This window comes from Podarcis liolepis (assembly GCF_965112155.1).
Source record: "Podarcis liolepis genome assembly, chromosome: 16".
Lineage (NCBI taxonomy): Eukaryota > Metazoa > Chordata > Lepidosauria > Squamata > Lacertidae > Podarcis > Podarcis liolepis.
In genome coordinates this window covers 44,837,614-44,859,927 of record NC_139567.1, presented here as the reverse complement: position 1 = coordinate 44,859,927, position 22,314 = coordinate 44,837,614, and the positions used below count along the sequence as shown (strand labels likewise).

At 52.9% G+C, this 22,314-nt stretch overlaps 2 protein-coding genes across 6 annotated transcripts in view; both read left to right on the top strand.

The window, feature by feature from the left end:
* The first annotated feature begins 152 nt into the window (after nt 1-152).
* On the top strand, nt 153-12,285 carry POLDIP2 (DNA polymerase delta interacting protein 2). Its single transcript, XM_083480256.1, has 11 exons — nt 153-490; nt 2,763-2,844; nt 3,469-3,566; nt 4,820-4,916; nt 5,724-5,799; nt 7,090-7,197; nt 8,439-8,575; nt 9,275-9,301; nt 9,480-9,605; nt 10,495-10,574; nt 11,770-12,285. The coding sequence occupies exons 1-11, from the start codon at nt 276-278 to the stop codon at nt 11,882-11,884; spliced, it is 1,161 nt and encodes a 386-aa protein (XP_083336382.1). The 5' UTR covers nt 153-275; the 3' UTR covers nt 11,885-12,285.
* Nucleotides 12,286-15,899: 3,614 nt separating this feature from the next.
* Nucleotides 15,900-22,314, top strand: part of SMG6 (SMG6 nonsense mediated mRNA decay factor) — an 86,675-nt gene continuing 80,260 nt past the window's right edge. For 2 of the 5 annotated variants that reach the window (XM_083480214.1, XM_083480213.1), the window contains exons 1-2: nt 15,900-16,050; nt 20,086-21,796. In XM_083480214.1, coding sequence (XP_083336340.1) covers nt 15,930-16,050; nt 20,086-21,796 — 1,832 coding nt within the window. In that variant the 5' untranslated portion in view covers nt 15,900-15,929. Of the gene's footprint in view, nt 16,051-19,015; nt 19,165-20,085; nt 21,797-22,314 lie in introns of those variants that run through there. The other 3 variants (XM_083480215.1, XM_083480217.1, XM_083480216.1) reach the window with 3 other exon arrangements.

The window sequence follows — 22,314 nt, the reverse complement described above, 5'->3', positions numbered from 1 at the left end:
AAATGTTTATAATCATTTAAACCCGCGTGGGGGGGGCAAGGGAGGAACAACCCCGGAAACTGCCTATTCGGGCTCCTTCTACACGTTCTTATCTCTGTGGGGAAGAAAGCGGCGCCGAGCGAGTGACCCGGAAGCCTTCCCCTCTCTATGGCCTCCGCGCGGGCCAGAGCGACCCCGTCCTCTCCGCCCCTCAGACGACGAAGCGGCGGCGGCGGCGCGGGCGCGCGGTGCATTGTGGGCGCCGGCGGAGGCCTCTCTTGCGCCAGGGCCGCGGGATGGCGGCAGCGGCCTGCGCGGCGGCGGCCCGGAGCCGGTGCTGGGCGGCGGTGGCGCTGAGCCGGGCCAGGGCCTCCTCCTCCTCCTCGTCGTCCTCGTGCGGCTCAGGGCTGCCCTGCAGGGCGGCGGCGGCGGCGGGGCTGCGAGGGGCGGCGCGCGGGAGCGGCCTGTGGGCGTGGCCTGGCCTGGTCCCCCGGAGGGCCCTTTCCTCACGGTGAGCGGAGAGGGAGGGGGGGCTTGTGTGGGGCGGGGGCCACAGCTGGGAAGAGGGGCTCGAGCAGGCAGCCCCAAGCTCGGCCCGCCAGCTGTTTGGGGACTACAACTCCCATCATCACTAGCTAACAGGACTAGTCAGGGATGGTGGGAGTTGGAGTCCCGAAGCATCTGGAGGGCCGAGTTTGGGGCTGCCTGGGCTTGAGGGTACAGGTGGGGGGGGGTCTTACCTTTTCAGGACATTCCAGCGATTTCTGCCTGTATCTATTAGTGGAGGTGAGGGAATCCATGGAGGCTGAGAACATTCCACCAGGGCTCGGATTGGGATCCTCCCCCAAATTCTTGCATGAACAGTTGCCAACTGGGTAAACCCCGTTAAGCTTCTCCTAGGTATGTTGCAGCTCTTGCATTTGATGGTGGGACATTCCCCCCCCTTCCTCATTCATGTCCTGCTGGCAGGCTTCCCACTGGGGCCCTTCCCTTGTGTGGAAGCAGGAGGCTGGACTAGGTGAGTCCCCTTTGGCCTGATCCAGCAGCCAGGGCTTCCTTCTGCTTGTCACTTCCTAAATAGCTGTTTGCGCCCGTTGCTCCCTCTAATAGCAAACGTAGGTGGTGAGTGCCAACAGAAAGGAGGCCCAAGCAGAGTTGTATGCTCAGGTGTTTTGCAGAGATTAATCTGTCCCTGGAGGTTAACAGTTCATCAATATACTTGTAGGTTCTGCTTTGTGGGGGGTGTGGAGTGTTAGAAACAGAGATATGAAAGCTAGGAGCTAAATGGCACCTTAAACGTAGGTTATGGGCGCAACAACAGAATGTCTAGGCGCACTTTTTAATAACAAGAATGCAAAGCTGAAAATGAATGAACTGCAGCTAAAATCTTTTGCTCATTTTTCAAATGGTCTAGTCCTTCCCCTGCCCACCCCCATAATATTCTTAAGGGGGTCTCTTCTCCAGTCTTCAGAGAGTGACTGGAAATGGGGAGGAAGAAAAACAGCAGCGGCATTTTTAGTCTGAAATCTTAGGCACCGTATTGCGCCCAGAGCTCAGAAACTGCTCATGCTAATGAAATTCCCTGCCGCAAAACATGCCTAGAACAATGGGAGTTTCAAACGCTGGGTGTGTGCAATATTACGGCGAGAGCCTGAAGGCGAGAGCCTGAAGGCCTGCCAACCACACCAAGGGGCAAAATAGTGGCTTGTGGGGGTGGAGCCCAATACATAAAGGTGCCTTGAGAGAGAAGTTCTCCCATTCTTATTAGAATGACGTGAGCTATCATTGGTCATTGATGCCACTACCTTGTTGCTATTGTTTAAGCTGGCCTTCACCAACCAAGGGCCCTCCAGATGTTTTGAACCGCAACTCTCATCCAGCATGGCTGTAGGATGCTGGGGGCTGATGGGACTTGTAGTCCGAAACGTTTGGCAGGCACCAGGTTGGAGAAGTCTGGTTTAAAGCATTTGGAGTCAGGAACCCTTACTGGTCTCCCGCAAATCACTTTGAGGCCTGCTTGCTCCTGCCTGACTTTGCCAGTGCAAAATGAGATTTCACTTTGCACCTAATTCAGCTCTCAAAACAGGACCCACAGGCACAGTCCCCTGTGTTCTTATCCCCAGAGCTATGCTGCTTCGGGGTGTGCAAGGCTCTTTTTAACCATCATGACCAACATCCATCGATAGACTTCCCTCCCAGTGTGGTTAAGAGAGCCAGTGTGGTGTAGTGGTTAAGAGCGGTAGTCATGTAATCTGGGAAACCGGGTTCGTGTCTCCACTCCTCCACATGCAGCTGCTGGGTGACCTTGGGCCAGTCACACTTCTGTGAAGTCTCTCAGCCCCACTCACCTCACAGAGTGTTTGTTGTGGGGGAGGAAGGGAAAGGAGAATGTTAGCCGCTTTGAGACTCCTTAAAGGGAGTGAAAGGCGGGATATCAAATCCAAACTCTTCTTCTTCTTCTTCTCCCTCCCGAGTTTATCTGTTCCCTTCAAAAGTCATCTGAGCTCTTGGACATCATGACTGCAGTTACCTCTGGAGTTAAACTTTAAACAAGCAGCTTTACTTTATTCATTGTTACTTTCTTGTTGTATTTGTTGTGCGTGGGGCAGATCAGCATCACAGGGCTCCCAGCTGAATAGGAGTCTGAAAGCTGAGCTGTGGTGGGGAGGGGGGAGGGGGGAGGGGGGCGGGGGGCAACGTCCAAAGCCAGTTCAGATTTGCAACTCAGTGACCAACACTCTGGGCGAGCTTGACGTCCTGCCTTCTCTCTGCCCTCACCCTAGGAATCGCCCTGAGGGCAAAGTGCTGGAGACGGTGGGTGTATTTGAAGTGCCAAAGCAGCATGGGAAATATGACACGGGTCAGGTAAGTGGGAAATATGACACCGGTCAGTTTTTTGTGTGGCAGGGTGGAATCAGAGGCATTGGAAGCCTCTTGCTCTACACTGGATTGCGTCAGCTTGGGATCCTCTCTTTTTGGTGCCCCCATCTCTGTTGCAGTTGGTGCTACTATAAAGGGACACCTCCGGACCACATTCTGCAAGCCCAGCCTTATAAAGGGATCCTTGTCTGGTTGCCCACAGGAACACGCAGATTTTTTTGCTTCAAGGCAACCAGGCAGAGAAGCTTTTCTCAATGGAAAGGAATGTTGGCTCTTGTAAGCCATCGCTGTGACACAGTATGGATGTGTGAAGACTGTCAGGACCTGTAGCATTTTTTTGGTCCTGCCCACAGCTGCATTTTTGGCTTCCTTCACATGACCTTTACTGGAGCCTTTGTCGTTTGTTTTGACGACCCCCCCCCCCTTAGACTCTGGATTAGGTAGCAAGAGATGCCCTAAAGCTGCCCACCTCCCTCCCTTCTGAAGCTGGTTCCTTGGAGCTGCCATTTCTCACCGCGATGGTTGGAGCAAGCTCTGCTTTCTCTTCTGCCTTGGCCTGCCTCGCTTGACGCTTTCTCTCGCCCTGCCCCCTGTGCTCTTTTCTTTCAGCTATTTCTCCACAGTGTATTTGGATACCGGGGGATAGTCCTGTTTCCTTGGCAAGCCAGGCTGTACGACAGAGACGTGGCTTCCCCGGTGCCTGAAAAGTAAGGAAGGAATGGTGTTTCACTCCCAGGCAGCCAGAAATGGGGAGGGAGAGGAGCATGTTAAGAAGCTCAGTGCGCTTTAAGAAGCTGTTGTGGTTGGTATTTAGAGTGGGCAGTGGGCAGAGCTTGCCCTGCTTTATTTAATCATTTTGTTGAATGTAATTTATATACAGCTTACTCCAAGTGGTTTACAGTAAACATTTTTTTAAAGTCATTGAAAAATACAGTTGTACCTTGGTTCTTGAACAGAATCTGTTCCAGAAGTCCGTTTGACTTTCGAAAACCAAGGCACGGCTTCTGATTGGCTGCAGGAGCTTCCTGCACTCAGTCGGGACATTTGGGCTCCAAAGAACATTTGCAAACCAGAACACTCACTTCCAGGTTTGCGGAGTTCGGGAGCCAAAACGTTCAAGAACTAAGTTCCTAACTGTATTTGCTTCCATATTAAAGGACACTGGGGTTTTTTGCATTTATTTATTTACACCAAAATAGCTTCTAACCAGTTTAAAAGTATAAAAACAATGATGACATATTTACACACAGTTAACATAAGCAATAAAATAATTTCATTAGCACAGTAAAAACATTCCTAAGTAAAATAAAGGAAATTCATTACGAAAGCTTCAGACACCAAGGTAGTGGAATACAGTGGTACCTCGGGTTAAGTACTTAATTCGTTCCGGAGGTCCGTTCTTAACCTGAAACTGTTCTTAACCTGAAGCACCACTTTAGCTAATGGGGTCTCCCGCTGCCGCCGCGCTGCCAGAGCACAATTTCTGTTCTCATCCTGAAGCAAAGTTCTTAACCTGAGGTACTATTTCTGGGTTAGCGGAGTCTGTAACCTGAACCGTCTGTAACCCGAGGTACCACTGTATATATGTGACTTTTGAGATTTTCCGGTTTGTAACATTTCCTCTCCTTTCTCGTACAAGAGGCTTTTTTCTTCCCCAATGAGGCTGAGCTGTCGCCCTGTGTCAGAGACGGCCCATCCACACTTGCTCTGTGAAATGTGAAATCTCTTGTGGATTTAGCATATAACCAGGCCTTTGCCTGATCGAGCCTTCTGTAGCCTTCTAAATGTGTTTCGGGGGGGGTGTTAATGGTTTGGTTTTTGCTCTGTTATGTATTTTGTGTTCTCATTTTGTATTTTTATGTTGTGAAGCACCCTGTGATCTTCGGATGAAGGACAGTACACAAATTTTAATAACAATAACAGAAGAGGTTCTAAAAACATGCTGTGTGTTTTGATTCAGGGGTGAGAATGCAGCTGGGCACGGATCCAAGGAAGTGAAAGGCAAGACGCACACGTACTACCAGGTTCTCATAGATGCTCGGGACTGCCCACATATAGTAAGTGCTTCAGCCTTCCTCCCCTTGCCCCCCCTCCGTGCATGACTAGGATGCCATACAGAGCAGGGAGGGAGCCGGTCGGAGGATCCATCTAAGGGTGCCTTACATCAGAGGTGGTTAACACATGGCCTTTGTTATTAATTGTTGTGTTGGTTAAATTTGTATCCTACCCTTCCTCCAAAGAGTTAAGCTGTGGAACTCCCTCCCACAGGAGGCAGCGACGGCCCCCAGCCGAAATGACTTTAAAAGAGGGTGAGGCCAATTCATGGAGGAGAGCGCTATTGTTGGCTACTAGCCAGGAAGACTATGCTCTGATTCCCCGGTCAGAGGCAGCAATGTTTCTGAATGCCAGCTGCTGGAAACCACGGGAGGGAAGAGTGCTGCTCTTTTGGTCAAATCCTGCTTGCGGGTTTCCCATAATTGTCATCTGGTTGGCCACAGTGAGAGCAGGATGCTGGACTAGATGATTCATTGGCCTGATCCAGAAGGGCCACCCCTTTCCATATGAACCGACTCAGACCATGTAATCTTCATCCAGTGTCCTCCTCTGTACTTCCTCTCCACAACAGTTCTGGATGGTGGCAATATGAGAGCTGGCCTTTGCTGTGGTGGCTCTCCATTTGTAGGCGCCATCATTACATGTATTTAGATGGCAGGCAAAAGCATTCCTCTTCTTCCACGCCTTTAGCTAATTAAATCCATGGCCTTTTAAACTGGGTGGGTGTTATTGTTTGATTTGTTATTGTGGTATGTATTGTTCACAAAATAATAGCAGCTCTCGTGCTGTCTTTGCCATTTCTTCCTCAGTCTCAGAGATCGCAGACGGAAGCAGTGACTTTCTTAGCGAACCATGATGACAGCAGAGCCCTCTATGCAATCCCAGGTGAGCAAGCTGTCCCTGTGGCTGCCTGGGGAGGGTCCAGGAGGGCCCAACATTTCCCCAGGCTCTGTGTGTAAATCCCTGAAGTGTTCATGCAGGGGAGTGGGAAGCGGGTTTAATTATTCATTAAATTTATTCCCTGCACTTCCAGGGTGGGACAAAGAGCAAAGTGGTAAAACATGCTCTGTTAGGGTTTTATTCAACCATCTTCCACTCAGAGTAGACTCATTTAGATTAATGGATCTACCATATTTTCCGGCGTATAAGACGACAGGGCGTATAAGATGACCCCCCCCCAACTTTTCCAGTTAAAATATAGAGTTTGGGATATACTCGCCATATAAGACTACCCCTCTTCCAACGCACACCAAATAAAAATTTAAAAAACCAGTCTCCAGTCCGGTTCAGAAATCCGCTCCACTTCCCAGTGGCCGGGGGCCTCTGGGGCCAATTTTCAAGCGTATTTCTGCTTCATCTAGAGAGCTTGGTGTCCTCTGATTTAATTTGCTGTCGTTTTATCCTTTGGTGGGGAGTTGCTGCAGGAGCTTCTGCTGTAGCCGGCGTATAAGACGACCCCCGACTTTTGAGAAGATTTTCCTGGGTTAAAAAGTAGTCTTATACGCCAGGAAATACAGTATGTGAATTGTGGCCATTCATTTCAATGGGTCTACTTTGTGAACTGTTGCGGGGGGTTTTCTTTTACAATCAAGTAGTGGTCTTTTTTAAAAAAACAACAACACATATCTACTAGGAGATATAAAGGAATAGGTTAGCCTTTTTCCTTTTGTGGACTAGTTTTTTAAATCTCATTCAATTCGGCAAATAGGCCCCCATCTGATCAGGCACCTAGACCAGTGGTCAGCCTGTCGCTCGGGGCAGATCATCTGCTTTGCATGTAGAAGGTCCTGGGAAGGGCTCCTGCCTGAAACCCTTGAGAGTTGCTGCCCGTCAGTGTGGACGGGACTCAGCTAGATTGAGCAGTGGTCTGACTCAGGATAAGGCAGTTTCCTATGTAACGTTTGAAACCTGGTCTGTATTTGGAACCAGGAGGACTAGAACCTTTAGAGCCACTACTTCAAAAGGCAGCTTCCTATGTTCCTCCGAGTAGGATAATTTGTTCTGGACAGGATTGTGTTCTGATTCTGAAGCTGAGGATAATAACTGGATAATTCTGAAGCTGAGGATAATTCTGAAGCTGATTCTGAAGCTGAGGATAATAACTGCACTTGGCTGCTGTTACCTGGCCTCTGCAAATACCTAGGTGTGTGTTTTTTCTCTGGGATCCCCTTCTAGGACTTGACTATGTAAGCCACGAAGACATCCTTCCATATACCTCCACCGACCAGGTGCCCATCCAGCACGAGTTGTTCGAACGGTTCCTCCTGTACGATCAGACGAAAGGTGAGTTCTTACTTGGGGGGAAAGGCTGCAAAGGCCGATATGTTCTCCCCCCTCTAAGAGAGGCAGACATGGGCTGAAGCCCAGCTCAGTGCCTTCAGTGGTGCGCCAGAAGCTGCAATAAATGCGGCCTTTTTTCTGATTTCCCCCTTCTTCTTATGCAAGGTGAATGCTACATTTTAAAAACCTTTTGTGGCAGATTTTTGTTCAACAGACACACCATTGTGACGTTTGAGACAGCTGTACTTGGTTGGAGTAACAGTGGCTGCTGGGGGACCCCCAGATGAGGAGCCCCTGGGCCTATAAACCATGCAGGCGTAAAAAAAAGGCATTCCCTCGCCTTAGCTTAGCCCATAGGAATGAAGTCATGTTGTGAGAGAGGAAAAGCCTTCCTGCATGAGCAGAGCTGGGTGCCTGGTTCATCGAGAGGAACAGGGTGCCTCCCCTCCTTATCGGGTGAGCTCAAGGATGAGTTCCTCCTGCGCAAACATTCTTGATACTTTCTTAATATAACCTGAGTAAACAGATTACTCGCACACTCTTTTCCTCCACATCTGTTCACGTACAATTTATATAGCAATAATAATAATTTATTATTTATACCCCGCTCATCTGGCTGGGCTTCCCCAGCCACTCTGGGCGGCTTCCAACAAAATATTAAAATACTGTAATGCACCAAACATTAAAAGCTTTCCTAAACAGGGCTGCCTTCAGATGTCTTCTAGAAGTCTGGTAGTTGTTGTTCTCTTTGACATCTGGTGGGAGGGCGTTCCTCAGGGTGGGTGCCACCACCGAGAAGGCCCTCTGCCTGGTTCCCTGTAACTTGGCTTCTCGCAGTGAGGGAACCACCAGAAGGCCCTCAGAGCTGGACCTCAGTGTCTGGGTAGAACGATGGGGGTGGAGACGCTCCTTCAGATATGCTGGACCGAGGCCATTTAGGGCTTTCAAGGTCAGCACCAACACTTTGAATTGTGCTCGGAAACGTACTGGGAGCCAGTGTAGGTCTTTCAAGACCGGTGTTATGTGGTCTCGGCAGCCGCTCCCAGTCACCAGTCTAGCTGCCGCATTCTGGATTAGTTGTAGTTTCCGGCATACTGTCAAGCGCATATAGCAAAGCGCATACTGTAATTCCCACTTCAACTTGCTTCCCCAAAAGTCTTGTCCACGTTACTTTCTGTGGGTAAACACCTTCTGTGCTTACTTTCCCTTGGAAATACCCTTTTCTCTCTCTCCCTCCCCTCCAGTTCCACCCTTTGTGGCAAGGGACACACTGTGTGCATGGCAGGAGAAGAACCACCCGTGGCTGGAGCTGTCTGACGTGCACCGGGAAACCACAGAGAACATTCGGGTCACAGTGATCCCCTTCTACATGGGCATGCGGGTAGGTGCCTGGCCCCGTGCCCCTTGGAGGCCTCGCTGTGGGTACGCCTGTCAGCAGCAGCCATTGTTTCTGACACAAGTCGTGGTGCTGCCAAAGCCTCAGGGACCTCGAAATGGGAGCAGCTGGTTGGGTGGCCCTTCCAGGGGAACGTGTCGCAGACCCTGCAGGTTTCGTACACCATCCTCAGGCCTGTATCTTGCGTCGCAAAGCGAATGGGTCCATATCTTTAGGAAATCATCCTGTGTGACTGGTTCTCTCCCACACTGTCCCAGGGTTGCAAGGAGAAAGGGCTGTTGTGCTAGGTCAGGCAAAAGGGTCAGTTGGGCTTCAGTGCACTGGCCATTCTCTATGGCTTGTCTACACAGGAATGCTTTTAGCAGGCACCAAAAGGGGTCTTCTCAATATCAGTTGTCAGGGCTTTAGACAGAGATTCCCAGTAGTTGCCATGAATAAACAGAAACCTGCTGTGAGGGAGACCCCTCCAGACTTCTTGAAAAGCCGCTAAGGCAGTCTTCTTTCTCTTTGGCGATCACTTGTAGCCGAGTAAGATTGCAATGCCCATCGTAGGCCACCCCTTCCTTGTCTCTCCCAAGGATGTGGGGCTTGGAAATCCCATGGGGAGCGGCCGGTAGCCATGGGTTTCTGACATGGAGTGCACTGTTTATGACAAAGGCCGCCTTCTCTTCTTCTCTCCTGCAGGAAGCCCAGAATTCCCACGTCTACTGGGTGAGTGCTCTTTCTCCTGGGCTTGCATGCTAAGGGTGGAGTGGCGGAGAGGGCTCTGGCCTTGCAAGGGTGTCTAGGCCTCTGTGGGCAGCCCCCCCCCCCCGTTTTCCGGCTGGGAAGCCCTTTGCTGTTGGCTCTCCTGCTCTGACTGTGACTCCTCCCTCCTTCTCGCGTCAAGTGGCGCTACTGCATCCGCCTGGAGAACCTCAACAACGAAGTCGTGCAGCTCCGGGAACGGCACTGGAGGATATTCAGCTTGTCGGGCACGCTGGAGACAGTCCGCGGCCGAGGGGTCGTGGGGAGAGTAAGTGCCCCCCCGGAGGGGGTTTAAAACTGGCCTTTTATCTCTTGCTGGCTCTGCAGGAGGGGAGGGGGCTCTTGTGCTCGGGTTTTGCCAAAGGGCTACTCACTGGGGCACTGGTGGGCTACTGTGACAGCAGGATGGGCCACTGGTCGGATGCAGCCGCAGGCTCCTACCATGATTGTTAATATTCATTTCGTTTCTGTATCTATATTTTTAGGAACACAAAATCTCAAAGTGGTTTAGCAACCCAACATTAAAACATTACTGAAGAAAGTCAAATATAAAGTCTACATTCAAAGCCACCTAATACAGGAAGCTGAGATATTATCTTTAAAGACTTCAAAATGAAACATTGCAAAAGAGGTCAGCTGCAGAATGCACATTTAGTGCAGCAAAGTTAAGAAAAAAAATATCTTTAACATATCAAAGGAAAACATTACTGAAGGAAGTCAGCTATAAAATGCACATTGAAAACAGCATAATTGGCAAGAGAATGAAATATTGTCTTAAGCATAGAACGTGTCTGCTGCTGTTGCTGCCAGTCCTGCCAGTGGTGGTTCACAGCGGGCAGCAGCTGTGGAAGCTCAGGCTGGAAGACCTGGGTCTGCACTGGAAGACAGCCAAGGTGGTCTCTGGCCTCAGCTTTTGTAGCTGGAGTCAGCCAGGTCCCCTCCCACCCAGGCCATGTGGAAAAGGGCCTGCAAGGTCTTCCAGGTCTCGCAGCCGGTCTTATGTTCTTCTTCCTGGAAGAAGTCTCAAACAGAACAAAGCAGTTTAGCATGAACAACTCCCATCAGCCCCCAGATGGTTGGTGAAGGTTGTTCTTATTGCAGAGCAGGAGGTGAGGCAGGAGGCGGCTCTCCAGTGATGCTTCGTTTTCTCTCCCCAGGAGCCAGTCCTGTCCAAAGAACAGCCAGCCTTCCAGTACAGCAGCCATGTCTCCCTGCAAGCATCCAGCGGCCACATGTGGTAAGGAACCGGAGGCTTCCAGAGCCACAGCAGGAAAGACCAGAGAGGAGGGTGGGAAGCCAGCTTCCCTGGGGGCAGCCTCCCCAAGGTGGCAGCGGCCAGGTGGCTGAACGGGCAGGTTGGCCAGGTGGGGTGAGAAACATGCCTTGGGAGTGTATTGAATCAGAGGGCTGGTGTTTATAGGTCCCTCAGGTTGGCCCTGGCCACTTCTGATCATCAAATCGTAGCACAGTATCACCTCTTCCCAGCCACGATGGCTCTGCCCTGTCTCCACAGTTGGAGGCAGCAATGCTTCTGAATGCCAGTGGCTGGAGACCACAGGAGGGGAGAGATCTGGTAGGATGCTGTGAGAACAGGAACCTGGACTGTTTTGAGCCTCCTTTGGCCTGATCCAGCAGCCGCTACTTACATTCTTAACGTTAACTGCCACACAATTGGAGGCTTCCCCTTTCCTGCCTGGTGTGTTTATGAAATGTGTTCATAAACGGAAGAGTTTTGCTGTTAGATGTCTCTGCCAATAATAGGTTTTATCTGATGTTTGTCCTACTCAGAGCAGACTGGCTGAAATTAGGTCTGTTAATTTCACTGACTCCGCTCTAGGAGTAAAATTCAGCTGGATGCTTCCCAGTTCCTCCAGCCCACCCTGGTTCTGATGAGCTGCTTTAAAAAGAATGTGCAGCATCATCTGCCAGACTCGCTGGGAAGCGTAAAGGAAGGAAAGATGGAAAGTATCGGAGGAGGGAGAGGAGACTAGCTAACAGATAACAAGGAGGAGAGGACGATCGATGGCTGCTACCCACGATGGCTACTCTCTGCTGCCATGGTGGGAGGCAGAAATGCTTTTAATTATCAGTTGCTGGAAACCCCAGGAGGGGAGGGGGCTTGTGGGTTTCCCTTTGCGGAATCTGGTTGGCCCCTGTGAGAACAGGAGGCTGGACTAGATGGCAAACCCTTTGGGCTTGACTTTATGGTCTTGTTGAAAGAAGAAGGTGGAGTGAAAACTGCAGTCCAGATATATTTTCTCTTGCCTGTTGTGGCAGTGCAGTCCTCCTGAGTTAACAGGTTTTAAGATCTAATAAACGGGAATGGCCCCGAACAGAGTGACTTGGTTGTGTGTGTCCCCCCCCCCCCCCCCGCCCGCCCCCTAACCTGCTTTGGGTCACCCCTCACTCTGAGCTCTGCTTTTGCTCCGTAGGGGCACTTTCCGCTTTGAGCGGCCCGACGGCTCCCACTTCGACGTCCGGATCCCACCCTTTTCCCTGGAAAGCAATAAGGACGAGAAGACGCCCCCTTCTGGCCTCCACTGGTAGAGCAGCCCTCAGGACAGCTTGGCTTCCCCCCAACTTACCCACAAACAAACAGCCCCTTTTCTTCCTCTCTCAGGGGCTGACGCTAGTTCTGGTTTTTCTTTTAAGGAAACACAAAAACTTGGAAACACCCCCCCCCCTCCGTTTCTTTTTCACAATGGCCGGAATCTGGAGAGTTTGCTTGGAATTCAAACGTGGCTTGTTTCATGGCCGCTTGGCGCCATCACCCCCCCTCCCCAGGGACTCAAGAGTATTGGGCCACCTGGGACAAACCTGCTGTTGATGGAGCCCACGGGAAGGGTCTCTGCTGAGTGTCGCATGGAGTCGTCTCCTCCCCCCCCCCCCCCCCGGAATGTGAGGTAGTGTGTGTTTTTCTCTGAATAAAACAGGCCCTCCCCAGCGAACTGCCCAAGTCTTCCTTTTGTATCCTCACCATCCCTCCCGCCATCGTTCTTGCCCTGATTCACATCCATCCCAGGCCTGGCCCTTCCCAGCAGTGAGCCTGCTTCCCTTTTGGGCAAAGGCCAGAGCAGGAGGGGAGTGTGGGGAGGCCTCTGCCCTGCAGCCTCTGCCAGGAGCTCATGGCCCTCTGGGTGTCATGAGGCTATGATTCCCCATCCTCCTCTCTCACCAGAACTGATGGAAGTTGAAGTTTGGCAATGCCTAGAGGGTCCCCACAGGCTCCATGTCCTTGTCCTCTGGCCCTCAAGTGATGGTGTCTGTGGCAGATCACATGTTTTGTCCCCCCGCCCCCTCCTCCAGCTGTGTTGCTTCCTCTAGATTCCATTTCCATCTGGCCTCACCTCCTTCTCCAGAGCCATTTATGTTGCGGGCTCCCAACCCCAGGGGCTTGGGCCACAGGTCAGTTTGCAGCCTCAGGGATGCTCGTCTCAGGATCCGGCCTGCTCTGGTCCCCTCCCTGCTAGGAGCAGAACAGAAATTGCAAGAGGTCTGCTCCAAATCAAAGGCCAAAGATGAGAGCCAGGCCAGGGAGCTGCAGCAGTGCCCGTCTGGGTGATGCTGCGTCGTCTTGTCCTGTTAGAGCCACAACCTGTTGTTGTCCCCTCCCGTCTCGTTCTGCTGATGCGTAGCTACAGCACTCCTGGTGCTGCCTTCCCTGGCAGGGACAGTGCCACCTGTGGAAGGTTAATTGTTTCTCAGCCAGCCTGGAGCACAGACTGACAGGAGGTTCAGTCCCAAACATCTGTTGGCAAAGCTTTTTAAGCTGTGGAAGCAAGAGCTGCTTTATAGCTCCTCTTTGGTCTCTGGAAGAGTGAACAGTAGGATTGCACCTTACATGGGAGTTCAGTTCCAGGATTTCCACGTTTACATGAAAATTGCATCTACCCAAACCCTTGGTTTTGCCCTGTAGCTAGCAGGTGAGAGTGGGGAGAAAAAGAGAGAATCCCCAGTCCTCACAAGGCTTTTGTGCCAAGTGGACCTGGTCCAAAGGAGCTTTTAAACTCTTTGCTTGCTGATCAAGGCCCACTCAGCCAGCGAACTCTGGGAAACTAGAGATGCTCATGCAAGATCTCACAGGAACTTGGCTGGCCCTGCGAGAGCATCCCAGAGCTGATACACTGAGCCAGCCTTGTCCCCCAAGCAAAGCAGAAACCTTAAAAGCTCTTTAGGCACCAGCTTAACCCCAAGCAGACCTGGCACCTAAATAGCTTATAAGCTATCCGCCTTGCTTGGGTTTCAGTTGTGCAATTGCAACCAGCCTGCCTTCAGCCATGGATGGTTGCAATTGTGCAGGTTAGACGCACATAGGAAGCAGTCATGCTGTATTAAGCAAGCGTTGGAGACTAGATGGAGGCAGGTCAGGCCTGGGGCTGGGCAAGCTTCCCTTCACACCCGGTCCTTGCCACTCCCCCCCCCCCATTTCTTCAACTGGTTTTATATATTTTGCAGGCGCAATTAACATTCTCCCAACTACCAGAGGGCTGGTGGTAAATGGGGGAGTCCATCCACCTCCACACCACCCACTTGCTTTCTATCCTGCTGCTCTTTAATTTTTTCTGCCTGTCAGCTGACCTTCGTTTAAGCCCAAAAACAAAACCCCACGGAGGCTCAGAACTGGAGCAAAGCTCAGTCCCTTTGGGGAAGTGCCCCCCTCCTGGCTGTGGGAGGTGTTGAAGCCAGCAGTGCCATGAAGTGAGGGGGCTCCCTGCCAAGTGTCAGGGGTTTTGTTTTACATTTTTAGGCAGAGGGCACTCACAGATCTCCTGGGGCTGAGGGGACTTGTGTTTGTTGCAGACTTTCCCCACCCACGTCTAAAAGAGACGAGGCAATCCTCTCCTTAGCCTCATTAGTGCTTCCAGACTGGCAGAGGAGCTGGGCGTGTCATGTAAATAACTGTAAACAAAAAACAAAAAGATGCTATTAAATAAAAAGTGTTGAAGTAATCCGTGTGCCCTGGTGTCGTGGGGGGTCCCCAGGCCACTGGTGGGTTGCAACAGGATCACTATTGCCATGTTGATATATGGCAAAAGATAAAAGAAACCGGTCTCTAAATGCATGATTTGAGTTAAAACAGTCCTGGATCTGAAAAGCTTGAAAATGACCTGCCCTAGGTAGACCAGCCTTTCCAGTGCGGTCCTTCATGTGCATGAATGCAGCATGGGGAGTTGCTCCAGACCCAATGTCTTTATGTCCCAAAGTCTTAGCTCAGACTGACCATTGCTTTGCCTCCAGCCCAGATTTTGTCAGCTCCTTCTGACACCATGTTGTTTCTTTCTTGGTTAGTGACAGCAGTGGGGGCATCCGGGGATGGGATGTGGTAATAATAATTATTTATTTATAGCCTGCTCATATGGCTGGGTTTACCCAGCCACTCTGGGCGGCTCCCAACAGAATATTAAACAGAATAAAACTTCAAACGTTAAAAAGTTTCCTAAAGAGGGCTGCCTTCAGATGGTAGCAGCATGTATCTCCCTACCACACTCCCTTCCCCTGCAAAAAGTAGGAGCAAAACTTTTTTAGCTCAGATCTCTGTGTGAAAATATCAGCCCTTGAGGTTTTCCAAAATTACATTTCGGCTGCGCCAAATACCGTATTTTTCGCTCTGTAAGATGCACCAGCCCACAAGTTTTTGGAGGAGGAAAACAAGAAAAAAAAAAAATTCTGAATCCCAGAAGCCAGAACAGCAAGAGGGATTGCTGTGCAGCGAAAGCAGTGATCCCTCTTGCTGTTCTGGCTTCTGGGATAGCTGTGCAGCCTGCATTCGCTCCATAAGACGCACACACATTTCCCCTTACTTTTTAGGAGGGGAAAAGTGAGTCTTATAGAGCAAAAAATACGGTAGTTAAACTATGGAACTCGCTCCCACCAGAGGCAGTGAGGGCCTGCAATGGGGATGGCTTTCAAAGAGGCTCAAGCAAAGGCATGGAGGAGGGGGCTCTCACTTGGTGCTCTACAGCTGTTCTGGCCTTCAGCACATGGGCTCAAGGCAGCCTGGCCCGTTTGCTGCCACGGGTGATGGGAGCTGTCGCCAGAAACTTTTGGAGGGCTTGAGGAAAGGGCATTCTTCACCCAGATGCAACGGCCTTTAAATCCTCACTTTCCCATTCCTACTTCGTTCTCCCTCTAAACAGAGCAGGAATTCCCCTCTTTGCGACCACCTTTTCAAAATCAAACCAGCTGAACGTGCTGCTGCCCAAAAATCTCATTTCATGTTGGGGGGGGGGGAATGAAATAGGAATCTGGTCCTCAGTGTTTTAGATACAAGGCTGGTTTAAACAGGAGCGCAGGATGCTGCCTTCTACTGAGCCCGTCTAGCAGCAAAGCGGCTCTTCCGGGAGCGAGAGAGGCCGGAGACTTAGCCGAAGACTCCGGCGTCCCCTTCCTCGTCTATCCTGAGAGCTGAGTTGCTCCTCTGCCCTTTCTTTTCTCTACGCAGCCTGGCAGGCCACGTGGCCCGGTGGGCGGGGCAAAGAGCTGCTTCCCGCCCCTCCCTCCTCGGTGGAGGCTGCGCCTGCGCGTTCCGTCCCGCCCCTCGCTTGTCCCGCGTCGGCCGCCGTCCGCCCGCTTCGTTTCTCGGGGAGCCAAAATGGCGGCGGCGGCGGAGCTGGAGCGCGTCCGCGTCTCGGCGGCGGAGCTGAGGAGGGGCGTCCTGGCGGCGGCGGCGGAGGCGGCCTCCTCGGGGGCGGCCAGGGGCGGCGGAGGACCAGGTGGGCGCGCCGGGCGGGGGGAGGAGAGGCGCGCGTCCGGGACTTGGCTCCGCGTGAACGGGCCCGGGGGGCGTGGCGGGGGGAGGCGCGCGGCGGGCGGGCGGGGGCGCTTCCTCACGGCCCGCCGACACGCGAGTTTGCGGGGAGCTTCTTGCAGTTACCACCGCGTGGTGGCGGCGGTTGTCACGGTTCTCACCCCTCGGCCGTTATTCTCACCGTGAGGGGATCGCTATCGCCACCATCGTCACCCTCATCTTCATCGTTATTCTATATTTAATTGGATCTCGGTGGGGTTTCTCGTTTCTATTCTGTTTATTCATTTGCACCCCGCCCCTCCCGAAAGATTAAAAACAAAACACAGCCGTGAAGCACAGAATACGTGAAGATAATGATAGTAATAATAGTATTTTTTATTATTTATACCCCACCCACTCTGGGTGGCTTCCAACACATGTAAAAACATCATGAAACGTTAAAAACTCACCAGTGCATAAAACACATGCATTATGTTTTAAAAACATAAAAGACCTTAGTTGTTGTTTTTTTAGTGATTAAAGCATCAATGGAGTTAGAGCAATGTTTGAAAGAAACTTGATCTGTTATACTGCAAGCAGTAACAAAGCAAAGCAAGAACAGCACAGAAGGCTGTTGCTTAAAAATAAGGAGCCGCCTCATTTTGTTGATTGCAAGTACTGTAGTTTTAAAGTTGTGCTTGGAGTTGTGACTCGCCCTGGGGCCCTGTGGGAAAGGGCAGCCAATCAATAATATTAAGAGCTGTTTCCTTAAAAGCAGTCAGATCCCCAAAGGCCTGTTGGAGAGAAATCTTCACCCCCCCTCCGGAGGACAGCAAGGAGGGAACCAGCTTTAATCTCTCTAGGAAGGGAGCCCCAAAGTTGTCTGGGGGAGCAGCAGCCACTGGGAAGCCCCTCTCCTGCGTCCACACAAAGCGTGCCTGTGAGGGTCAAGAGAAGGGCCTCCCCCTAAGATTGCGCTGAAAAAATGGGGTGCAAGCATGGAAGTGAAAGAAACAGATTGGGTGGAAAACAGGCTGGCACAGAATGTGCCCCGTTGAGGCTGCACAGTGGGTTTGTGCCATATATCAGTTTTGAAACGAGGTCCCATGGATCAAGACCCTCCTCACTATGTAATGCACTTTTTGTCCACCATCCCAAGACAGTGAACGTTTAGTTCTTGCATTGGGTTGTGGCTGTTTCCTCTCACATAAGTTTTAGTAATGCTGCAGTCTGTATTGAAACTGGTGATAGACACGTATAGAGCCATACAGTGGTGCCTCGCAAGACGAAAAGAATCCGTTCCGCGAGTCTCTTCGTCTTGCGGTTTTTTCGTCTTGCGAAGCAAGCCCATTAGCGGATCAGCTGATTAGCGGCTTAGCGGATCAGCTGTTAAGTGGCTTAGCGGATCAGCTGATAAGTGGCTTAGCGGATCAGCTGTTAAGCGGCTTAGCGGCTTGGGGGAAGGGGGGGAAACCACAGGAACTCACAAGACATTTTCGTCTTGCGAAGCAAGCCCATAGGAAATTTGTTTTGCGAAGCACCTCCAAAACGGAAAACCCTTTCGTCTAGCGGGTTTTCCGTCTTGCGAGGCATTCGTCTTGCGGGGCACCACTGTACTTGCATTGATTGGGCTGTAAATATGATTTTCAAGTAAATATGATGGAAGCTGGCTGCAAGCAGGATTCTCTCATTGTGGATGGTGGCTCACAGCAAATGGAGGACTGAGGCTGAGAGATGGAGACGTTGCTCACAGCCAGCCAGGAACTCCTCTGAAGAGCTGGTAGAACTTGAATCCAGCTCTCCAGCCTGTGGACCACATTGCTTCTCCCCTCTGCAGTCTATAGTGAAGTCCTACCTGGAAAACAAAGCTCAGATGTCATCCTAAAGTTGTTCCTGCCATTCAGGGGGCCGGTTTCTATGGAGTGGTTGTGTGTTCACCTTAATGTTCCTTGAGGACGGGATGATGGGAAGCCTGGGTGCCTTGCTGGGATTTTGCTTTGTATTACCATATTTTCCCGTGTATAAGATGAACTTTTTTGACCCAAAAATGAGGTTCAAAATTTAGGATTGTCTTATATACAGTTAGTGCTCAGGGGGGATGGGCGAATGGTTTTTTGGTGCAAGCCCGAGATTGTAAGCGGCGATTGGCCTCTTGATTATTTGGGGGGGGGGGGGGGAATGCTGAAAATCGTTCACCTGCCGGAACGTAGCACACAACCACTCATGTCACAGCTGCCCAATGGCCGCCATTAACCCAGCCTGATTCCGCTGTGGCAGCCAATAGACAGCTGCCCTTGTCGCAGCAAGCAAGAGTGTAATTGGCGGCCGCTGGCTGCAATTGGGCAACTGATATCGCTCACCCGCTGGAACGAACTGCGAGCCTGAGATTCGAAGGGGCAATTGTAAGCAGTTGTGTGCTGCGTTCTGGCGGGTAAGCGATTTTTGGCATCCCCCCCAATAATCCCTCAAAGCTCAATCCCCCCTATTTTCTAAATTTTAAAATAGGGGGCATCTTATACATGGGGGCGTCCTATAGACGAAAAAGTATGGTAGTTCTTCCATTTGGGTTTGGAAACGCTGGGGAGACTGTTCATTGTAGACTATTGTTTGCTTCCCACTTTTTCCTATTAGTATAAGAACTAAAATGGAGAAATGAACAGTACGGAACAAAAGCAATCACATCCTACATCCATTAAAACAAGAATCATAGTATATTGCTACCGAATCAGCTGCTTGCTTTGTGCTGGTTTACAAATGTTTTCTTATACTTCACTTGTAAATCTAAGGCCTGGTGGTGGCGGCAAGTTCTTACAGTCTTGCGTTCTCACATTCAGCCAATACTCCAGAAGCTGAGCCATCTTTCCCCACCAGCAGTCCAGTTTTTCCCCAGTGGTCCCCTTGGCTGGAAGGTTCCGGAACCCCGCCCCACCAAGGCTCTGTTGCCACGGGCACTGCTTCCTCCGGGGTTCCGATCCCTGCCAGCTCAGAACACCTGAGGAGGGCCACCTGGCATTCCTGGCAGCCTTTGAGCTGGCAATGGCACAGGGAGCCAACCAGTGGGAGCCCCCTGCTACTCTCAGGATGTTCTCCCCTGTGGGAGGTCCGTTCTGGCTTCCTGTGGGGTGGGGGCTGCGCGTCTTTGGGCCGCATGTGGGGAGAAGCCCGTGAAAAATACTTTGTGTCTGAAAAAAGCACCTGGTAGGGCAGAGGCGGCATCCTGATGCGTCTCCAGGAAGCTTTATGACAATACGTCACCATGGAAGTGGCCGTTTGGGTGGGATGTGGTGGGAAGCGCCATGCATGGGGGGTGGGCAAATTAAAAGAGAAACTCTAAGTTTGTGACTGTCAATGTCAGTTTTGTGAGGTGGCCAAGCAGCCACTTGGTGAACCCCAAAGAACTGAAGTGGGGACCAAGAGGGAGGGTCAGAAGGAAACACACTCATTTCCATCCAGCTCAGTATTGCCGACATTGGCTGGCAGCAGCTCTCCAGGATGTCAGGGAGGGGATGCTTCCAGTCCTCCCTGAGCGATGGGGAGCTGTGCTGCTTGAGAAATAACATTCCCGCTCTCTGCCCTGTGAGAGAGTCCTACTTGAAATGTTCTAGAGCAGTGGTGGCCAAACTTGGCCCTCTAGCTGTTTTTGGACTGCAACTCCCATCATCCTTAGCTAACAGGACCAGTGGTCAGGGATGATGGGAATTGTAGTCCCAAAACAGCTGGAGGGCCAGGTTTGGCCATCACTGCTCTAGAGGCTCTTCCAGTATGTCTTAGCAGTACTGAGTTGGGTGGACCAGCGATTTGACTCCGAAGGGAAGCGAATTGGCACCAGGTCTGCTCAGTCAGACATCTTCCTCTTGGCCCTGCGCTGGTCCTAATATGTGTTGGTCACAGCTCACTGTTTCCCCTGCCTCTTTGGCTCTCTTGCTCCCTAGGCAAAGCCCACAGCCGTGTCCCTGATTTCCCCTGGTGCTTCTTATCCGCTCCGAGGCTGACCACCTCCTTGTGTTTTCCTTCTTTGCAGAGACCACAAAGGAGCCTCGCCACCGCAAGGACAATCGGCGCCCTGACCTCGAGATCTACAAGCCAGGCCTCTCCCGACTGCGGAACAAGCTCAGCTTCTCAGCCAAGCAGGAGGAGGCCAAAGGAGGCGCCCTGGCTGGCGACAGAGGAGCTCCCCTTGCTCCCAGCAAGGAAGAGCCCCCAGCCCCTCAGGACCCTCCCCGGGGAAGCAGCCAGCAGCAGCCCAATGGCCTCTTGGAAGGCGCTGCCGAGGCAGGGGCCCCACAAGATCCGGGGGTCTCCCCTGAGGACTGGTGTCCTCGTATCATCCGGCGAGCCAAGAAGCCTGACCAGCAGATCTACCAGCCAGGGAAGCGCCTGCAGGTCCCCTCCAAGGAGCCCGCTGCCCCCCAGCTGGCGGCCGAGGAGCCCCCCGCAAAGGGGGAGCGGGATGAAGAGCCCGAAAGGGACGCTGGGAAGGGCTACAGGAAGCCAGCGGCCCCTGAGGGGCAGGAAGGGGGCCTGAGCCAGGAGGGGGCCAAGCTCCTCCGTGGCGGGGAGAAGGGCAGGCGGGCCGAGCGGGTCCGGAAAGGCGGCGAGGAGGCAGCTGCCCATAGCAAGGCCCAGAGCACCCCGAAGCGCTACTCGCGCTCGGACAAGCGGCGGAACCGCTACCGCACCTGCAGCACCAGTTCAGCCGGGAGCAACAACAGCGCCGACGGGGCCCGCGGGGAGGCAGAGGCCGGGCGGAAGCGCCAGGAGCCACCCAAGGAGAGGCCCCGTCCCCGGAAGCAGCTCTCCGCTTCCTCCACGGACTCGCTGGATGAAGACAAGGCGGAAGAGGAGGAGGCCGAGGCAGTCCGTGGCTCCAGCAGGGACTCGGAGGCAGCCAAGAGGCGCCTGGAGCACGGCTGGCTCTCCCGGGGCGCCGGTGGGCGGGAGGCCAAGGGAGCCCCAGCGGGCGGCAGGGGCGGCGGGCGGGGGGAGCCCTCCGAGGCAGAGTGGCGCAAGCGGAAGCCCTCGGAGGCCAGCCTGAGCGATTCCACGGAGGCCGCCGAAGTGGGGAAGGGCTCTTCCAATCGGGAGCCCCAGGGCAGGGGCCGCGGCATCCTGGTCCTCCCGGCCAACACGGACCTCACCGCCAGTGGTGCCGGCTCCCCCGAAGCCCCCCACTCAGGGCCACGGCTCCTCTTCAGCGGCGGCCTGGGCAAGGGGACCAGGGGGAGGGGCAGAGGGGGCACCGCCCGCCGGCTGTGGGACCCCAACAACCCCGAGCAGAAGCCGGCCCTGAAGAGCCAGGCTTCCCAGCTGCACTTCCTCGACACGGACGACGAGGCGGCCCCTCCGCCCCGGGGGGACACCCGCCAGGCCCAGGCCTCCTACTACCGCTTCCAGAACTCGGACAACCCCTACTACTACGGGCGGGCGGCAGGCCAAGCCCCCTCCTACCCCTACGCCGGGTACTCCCTGCCCTATCAGGTCGGTGCCATTAACGGAGTTTACCCGGGCACCTATTACCCGCCAGGCTACCCGGGGCAAGCTGAGCCCTACCTGTGCAGCCCCCTCCTGGCTGGGCCCCTCAGCCCCGAGATGGAGCAGCAGGTGCGCAGCCTGCAGCAGCAGGATCTCAGCAAGATCCTCCGCGAAGCTAGCAACCTGGAGCAGCAGCTGAGCAACCTCCTGTCCCGGGACCGGCTCAGCCCTGAGGGCCTGGAGAAGATGGGGCAGCTCAGGTGCGAGGGCTTGGGGCAGGGTGGGCGCTGGCAGAGAGGGCGGGAGCTGGTTGGCCAGAGGTGGGTTGGGGGAGGGGTCTTGGCATCCCAGCTGCTTTCACCTGCTGCTCTAAGAGCTGGGCAGCTTGCAGGGGAAACCACAGTGGGTGCTCTTTAACTTTGGCCATAAGGATACGGCCTAGCTGCTGGATCATGCCAAAAGGGGTCCATTGTGTCTACCACCCTCTCCTCACGATGGCCACCCAGATGCCACCAGAAGAAGGCCAAAAGCAAGGGGGACCATAGCATAAAAGCAGCGTTCTCCCCATTTAAGATTCCCAGCAACTGGCCTCCAGGCGCTTAGTAAAGAGGCAGTCTGGCCTTGGACTAGGACCTGGGAGAACAGGGTTCCAATCCCCTCTTAGTCGTGAAGCTCACCGACTGAGTCACTCTGTGAGTCATTGCCTCCCAGCCTAACCTGCCTCACAGGGTTGTTGTGAGGATTAAATGAGGAGCAGGAGAACCATGTAGGCCACCCT

Excerpts from the sequence above, each read along its gene's own strand:
- POLDIP2 (XM_083480256.1), top strand. The coding sequence starts at position 276 with ATGGCGGCAGCGGCCTGCGCGGCGGCGGCCCGGAGCCGGTGCTGGGCG. Across the intron at positions 2,845-3,468 it reads GGAAATATGACACGGGTCAG|CTATTTCTCCACAGTGTATT; the intron begins GTAAGTGGGAAA and ends CTTTTCTTTCAG. Across the intron at positions 3,567-4,819 it reads GCTTCCCCGGTGCCTGAAAA|GGGTGAGAATGCAGCTGGGC; the intron begins GTAAGGAAGGAA and ends GTTTTGATTCAG.